Here is a 6,000-nt window from a genome sequence, read left to right as displayed (position 1 = left end):
TTTCAGAGATTTTTAAAAAGTGATGCATTGAGATTATCAATAGTTTTTTCATTGTTTTCAGTACCAGTAGGCTGAGACAATTTATTCAAACAAAGTGAAACTGAGAATTTAACTGTGCAGATAACGGTTAACAAAAAAATTGTTATAGTTTTTCACTTACCTTGTATTTATCCACATTGTCAAGAGTCATTGGAAAATTCTGTACCAGTGTCACCCCAATAAATTAAAAAAAATAAATAAAAAGAAAAATAAAATAAACTTCTGTGGAGTCATAAGTATATTAGGACTTTACCAGTTATATAAATCTCCAAGCATCACATATGTATATATGGAGCATATCATATCCAAATGGCAAATCAGTTTAAAAAGATTTGATGTGCTTTCAGAAAACATACAGATTATGCCTATACAGTAATGATAATAGTATATTAATAGTTATGTTTAGAGACTTTATCTGATTAATACTTCTGATTACAAAATTCGTTATCAGCTATGGTTACTGCTTTTGGGGGACTTTAGTTTTTTTTTTTACTTACCACTCTAGTAATCCAAGAAAGAAATCAGTCAGAAGCACAGAAAGTTCCTATCATTAAGTCACCTTTATCACATTTTAAAAACATATTAAAAATTAACACTCAGCTACTTGAGAGATGGAGTTATTCCTCACAACCCAGCATTATAGCTATTTGATAACTAGGGGGGAAGGAATAAAACAAGAGGCTGAACGCAAATAATTTTACAAAGTACAGTAGTGTTTCATTTTGTTTCACTATTTATTGATCAGACATACATTTTTTTTCGGGTAGACCATGTGTACCTTTTTGCCTTTCCCTACGCCCCAAGGGTGAAGATGAAGGTACCCTTCCATACACAGAACACATAGGTTTTGAGATCTTTTTAAAGGCTTTGAACCAAGCTGTTTATAAAAGTTGACTATGTCCCACACAACGAATTACTTTGGAAATGCGGTCATTACATTCAAACTCATGGACTTTACATCAAATCAAATAACTGAAGAATGGGATTAGAAAGTTTCAAAAATTATTAACTTTGAGTGATTCACGATCGATGTGGAGCAGAAAACTAATGAAGTGTAAACTATTTTTTATTTAAAAAATTTTTTTTTCTAAGAGTGAATCAGGGCACCGCCGTGCTTGCAAAGTTCCCTACGACTCACTTAAAGGATTGTATCCGAGGCCCGCGGTTACAGTTATGAAAGAAACGGTCAACTAAATTACAGCACCTTCAGCTGAGACAGTTACTAACGTCCTACAAATTGCTTTTTTTGTTGCGATTCTGAACCGCACCCTCCACCCCGCTTTCCAGGGAAGGAACCTAGAAAGGCTGTAAAAGTTGTCCTTTTTTTTGTTTTTTCCTGAGCCGGGCTCGACTGCCCCCAAAATGAAATCAAGAAGCGGCACCGGATGTCAACAACTCGGTCTCTATGTTCCTCCGTCATCCCAGGTGCGGCCCCGCCCACGCGGAGCCCTAGGCCCCCGGGGGAGCCCCAGTGGCAGGTCGCCTAGCGCAGGGGCGGCGGGAGGGGGCCACAGTGGCCCAACAGTTGGGTTCCCAGGCTGCCTGGTGTGACGCAGCGGCCCCGGCCCCATGCCTCCCGACAGGCGCTCAGCCCCGGCCGAGGCCCGGGCGACCGGACCCCACGCTCGACCCAGACCCTTGACTGACCCAGCGCGAACCTTTCGCGGCTACCCGAACCCCATCATAGTCTTCTGTACCTCCCCACCCCTCCGCTTCCTCTTTCCTTCTCAGTCTCTCAGCCTCGACATCCTGGCGCAACGGTCCCGAATAGCGTCCATACCCGCACGGAGCGAGCCTGCGGCTCCCACTTCCCGGAACTCAACTCAAGGCCGCTAAGGGGAGGGCGCCTAGTCCAAGATCCGCGGCCCACGGCCGTGGTCAGAGTCCGGCGGCCTCCGCGTAGTCGGCGTGCGCGCTCCCACCCGCGCGCGTGCGCGCACTCGCAAGCCGCCCGGACTCCGGGCCAATCGCTTGCTTCCTACGCCCTACGACTCCACAACGTAGCCCCTCCCACCGCCCGCGCGCCGCTCGGAGGGTTCGACGTGCTCGCGCCCGCTCGCCCGCCAGCTTGCCTCGCGCTGAGTGAGGAAGGGGAGTGAGCCGCGGAGCTTACGTCGCGCGGGAGGCGGAGGCGACGGCGACCTCGGTGGCAGTGGCGGCGGAGACGGCTACGACCGGGACGGTTGCGCTCTCGCTCTCTCGGCGTCATGGCGGCTTCTGAGAGCCAGAGCCGATAAGCGGCGGGAACGGGAGCGCGCGCGTGGCCGCGGCGACGACGACGACGGCTGGTTACTTGTCGCTCTTGCTGCCCTCGCCGTTGGTGCTTCAATAATGAATTGATTGTTGGATCCGCTCCGTAGGGGATCGCGCGTTGGTGCCGCGGATCGGGGCTTCCCCTTGCCCGCCGCGTCCTTCCCCTCTCCCCTCCCTTTCCCTGACTCCCGCTTACCCCGAGACGCCTGGAGCCTGAGGACTCACTCGGCTGAAGAGACCGCGGGCCCGGGCGCGGGGGAGACCGCCGAGCCGAGTCGTCTCCCTCCGCCCCGCGAATCCTGCACGCCAGCCGGTAAGAAAGGGAGCGGCGGGCGGGCGGGTCAGGATGTGGCGGGGCGGACGGGAACCCGCCGGGCGGAGGGCGGAGGCAGCGCGGTGCCCGGGCGGCGGCCCAGCGGCCGGACGCCGGGCGAAGGCCGAGCAGCTCTTGGAAGGCCGGCGGCGGCGGCGGACGGGCTGGGCGCTTAGGGGGCGTGTGAGTGGCGAGCGCAGGCCGGCGCCGCGGAGCGCATCCTCGCGCCTGGCGGACTGGCAGCCGGGCGGCCGACCGCGGGCCTTCTCGGCGTGGGGTTGGCCTGGGGCGGACGGGGCCGCGAGGGGAGAGCTGCGAGGCCCCGGCAGCGAGCCTGTGGCTGGTGCGGCGATCCCACCGCGGCCCGGGCGCCCTGCACGTGGGGAGCGGCGGCGAGGGGGAGGGGGCGGCGGCCGGGGCGAGCCTGGGAGGGCGCGGGGCGGGTCTGTGGGAAGTTTGAGGCGGGAAGAGAGACTCCGGGACGGTGATGGAGGCCTCGGGAGGCCCGGGGGCGGGGGCGGGGTGGGTGCGTGCGTTCCGGTGGGAGGCTGGTAGTAGCCTGGAAGCTGCGGGGGAGAGAGGGAGGAGGCGGGTTTCTAACCTCCTGTCGAGGACGGCTTCGAAAACTTCGCAGAAGCAAAACAACTGTGAAACGAAGGGGCGTGAAGAGGGTGGCGGAGGCTTAATGACTTAGGGGAGAGTCATTGTTATGATGCTGGACAGGCTCGGACAGGGCTGCGGGCGCCCGGGGCTTCGGGACTTGGGAGAAGGGTCTCAGAAAGAGGACTTGGAGAAGGAAGGAGAGGGGGGAAGGAAGTTGCAGTGTACAAAGAAAGCCATTTTGAGGGGCGAAAGCAAAGAACGGAAAGAGGAGCGAACTTTCTCTACCGAGAGAGACTTCTCGGCGGAGAGGCAATTTGCTAGGGTATCTAGATTTCTAAGTAAGACTGCTGTAACAGTAAAGCTCCTTGGCTGGCTGGAATGAGTGTTCAACCTCAGGAATACGTGTTTCTGGGTATATAGTTACTTTTTGGATAACCAAGTTCTGGCAGAGTGTGCCGGACTGTAGTTTCTGGAGAATTAAAATCCCGATCTGTACAGATGCGGAGTTTGCTATGATTGAATTGGCAACTGCCTGTGTCCCCCCCCCCCCTTTTTTTTGGTGGAGTGGAAATCACAGGAGTGAATTCTCTTCGCGGAGGTCGGAGGACAGCTCTGCTCTGTTGGCTGTCTCGGTACTTTCTGGCTGGGGAAGGATCTGACGTCTCCTTCCCCCGCTTCTTCCTCTCCCTCCCCTGCCAGAGATCCCCTTTGTTTATTCGTGGATGGCTTGTAGGTGAATCTCCAGTGTTGTGCTGGTGCCTTGAAAAGTGGAAATGCAGTGTCTTGATCCATGATTGTTCCCCTAAACCCCTTATTACAAAATAAGTAGGACATATTTTATTACCTTTTTTGAAAAAATGGAATCTCTGCAAGTCCAACCAGGATAAATATTATTTAAATTTTTTCAGTCCACTATCGGGTTACTTGTGAAAGAACATACTTGTTTTGACCTATACATGTTTGTTAAGATTATATGATACCCTTTAATATTCTTTTATTCTGCTTTCATGTGAGCATTTGCAAAACTTTCCCTCACTTGAGTATATGAAGTTCTAGGCTTGTTAGCGCTAGATAGGTGTTAGTGCTCAATTAAAGGTAACCTTTCCCTCCATAATTTGTTTGACCAAGTATTTAATAAGACTCCATTTTCTATTCTTTGGGTGTATGTATATGTTATATACTACCACTTTACTTTAGTTATCTATTATATATATATTGCTACACATTGCAATCAGTCTAAAAGTTTTATCACTCCACAAATATTTTAATTTCTTCTGTCAAAAGTAAGCAGTGGTGTGCTACATTCTAGTTAATAGTCAGGAATGTAGTTGATAGAAGCCTAGGTATTTTGAATAAAAGATCTCTACCTCTTCCTTACCACCTCTAATCTAAGTGGTTTAGATTTGTGTAAGTTCTAAATAGACTTTTTAATTTTTTTCTTCTAGTGAAATTTTCTTACTTTCTTAATATGTTTTTTAGGTGAATCAAAAAGGGTCCCAGGAAACCTGTGACTGTTGAAGAAAATTCATCTGTCAATTTTTGATATTCAAGGAAGAGTATTTATATTCATCTTTTAAACTGGGAAGATTTATATTCCATTTTAAAACTTGTTGGTATTTACAATGAATGGACATAGTGATGAAGAAAGTGTTAGAAACAGTAGTGGAGAATCAAGGTAAGCACTTACTATCAAGTATTTATGAAGAGAATTGAAAATTTTTGTGATTATTTTTAGTTTCCTAATAGGTGGCAGAGTTTTCAGATTCAGATTCTTCTTAGCTATCCAAAGACTAAAAAGTGTCTAATATATGAAGCTTGTTTGGTAAAAAATTTTAATTATTTTTTTTCCATTGAAGTACACAAAGAAGAGTTCATAGAAAGTTTGTCTTAAATCTTTGGAGGTTTCTATTGTTTGGGTTAATAATTAAAGCAAGAGTAAGTAAAAAGACATTTAACTTGATTTGACTGTTAATGCACTCTCCAAATAAAAGCAGTAAGATTATATTTTTCTGGCATTTTGTCTTCTCTACTTGTGCTGTCTAATATATAGTATCCACTAACCATGTGTGGCTCTTTAAGTTAATTAAACTTACAAAATAGTCAAAATTCAGTTAGTTACACTAAACACATTTCCAATACTAGTCACTTGTGGCTAGTGGCTACCATGATGGACAGCACAGACAGAAAACATTTCTATCACTGCAAAAAGTTCTGGACAATACTGATCTGACATTAGTTGAAATATTGCTGCAGTGCTACCCCCCCTCCCCCATTATCTTTCACATTTGAGTTGTAATTAAACTAGTATATGAATGAGTTAAAGGTTCTTACTTGAGCCATGTATTTGCAAAGAAGATACCGTTTATGGGAATAAGCCATATTAAGCTATTTTAATTTGTGAGAAACCTTTTCTAGTACAGAGTCTTTAAATTCATCTGTAGACCTCAAAGTTGAGTTATCTGCACAACGATAATACAATCCATGTAGCTATGATATGTGGAAATCGGGAATATGGATGTTGGAATCAGACTGCCTGATATCTTAAGCCAGTTCTACGTATTAGCTTTGTGAGTTAGGGCAAATTATTTAACTTCTGAGGAATTGGTTTTTGCACTTATAAAATGGGAATTACGGTATTAAAGTTAGGATTGAAATGCTACATGTAAAGGGCTTAACATAGTTCCTGATATACTGCGCGTTCCATATTTGCTTATTATAATTTGCATCATGTTTTATGTAACACATAGGATACTACATAACTGAAACATTATAGTGATGGACAGGAAACAGGA

At 47.1% G+C, this 6,000-nt stretch overlaps 2 protein-coding genes across 8 annotated transcripts in view; one reads left to right on the top strand and one right to left on the bottom strand.

Moving 5' to 3' along the window:
* Positions 1-754: 754 nt before the first annotated feature.
* Positions 755-4,000, bottom strand: LOC118656036 (translation initiation factor IF-2-like). Its single transcript, XM_036308713.1, has 3 exons — positions 3,845-4,000; positions 2,489-3,250; positions 755-2,362 (listed from the first exon to the last, which is right to left on the bottom strand). The coding sequence occupies exons 1-3, from the start codon at positions 3,998-4,000 to the stop codon at positions 2,018-2,020; spliced, it is 1,263 nt and encodes a 420-aa protein (XP_036164606.1). The 3' UTR covers positions 755-2,017.
* CHD1 (chromodomain helicase DNA binding protein 1) overlaps positions 2,468-6,000 on the top strand; it is a 77,349-nt gene continuing 73,816 nt past the window's right edge. For all 7 annotated transcript variants that reach the window (XM_036309749.1, XM_036309746.1, XM_036309745.1 and 4 more), the window contains exons 1-2: positions 2,468-2,605; positions 4,688-4,883. Coding sequence is in view for 6 of the 7 variants with exons in the window: in XM_036309746.1 (XP_036165639.1) it covers positions 4,831-4,883 (53 nt within the window). In the remaining variant the exon portion in view is untranslated. The remainder of the gene's footprint in view (positions 2,606-4,687; positions 4,884-6,000) is intronic.

This window comes from Myotis myotis, unplaced genomic scaffold (genome assembly GCF_014108235.1).
Source record: "Myotis myotis isolate mMyoMyo1 unplaced genomic scaffold, mMyoMyo1.p scaffold_m19_p_5, whole genome shotgun sequence".
In the NCBI taxonomy this organism is placed as follows: domain Eukaryota; kingdom Metazoa; phylum Chordata; class Mammalia; order Chiroptera; family Vespertilionidae; genus Myotis; species Myotis myotis.
The sequence above is the reverse complement of the archived record's forward strand: the minus strand, read 5'-3'. Positions and strand labels throughout refer to the sequence as shown.

Bases quoted from the DNA above. Each gene is read 5' to 3' on its own strand.
- LOC118656036 (XM_036308713.1), bottom strand. From the start codon at position 4,000: ATGGATCAAGACACTGCATTTCCACTTTTCAAGGCACCAGCACAACAC. The intron at 3,251-3,844 runs GTACCGAGACAG...TTCGTTTCACAG, and splicing joins GATCCTTCCCCAGCCAGAAA to TTGTTTTGCTTCTGCGAAGT. The intron at 2,363-2,488 runs GTAAGCGGGAGT...TCATTATTGAAG, and splicing joins CAGGCTCCAGGCGTCTCGGG to CACCAACGGCGAGGGCAGCA.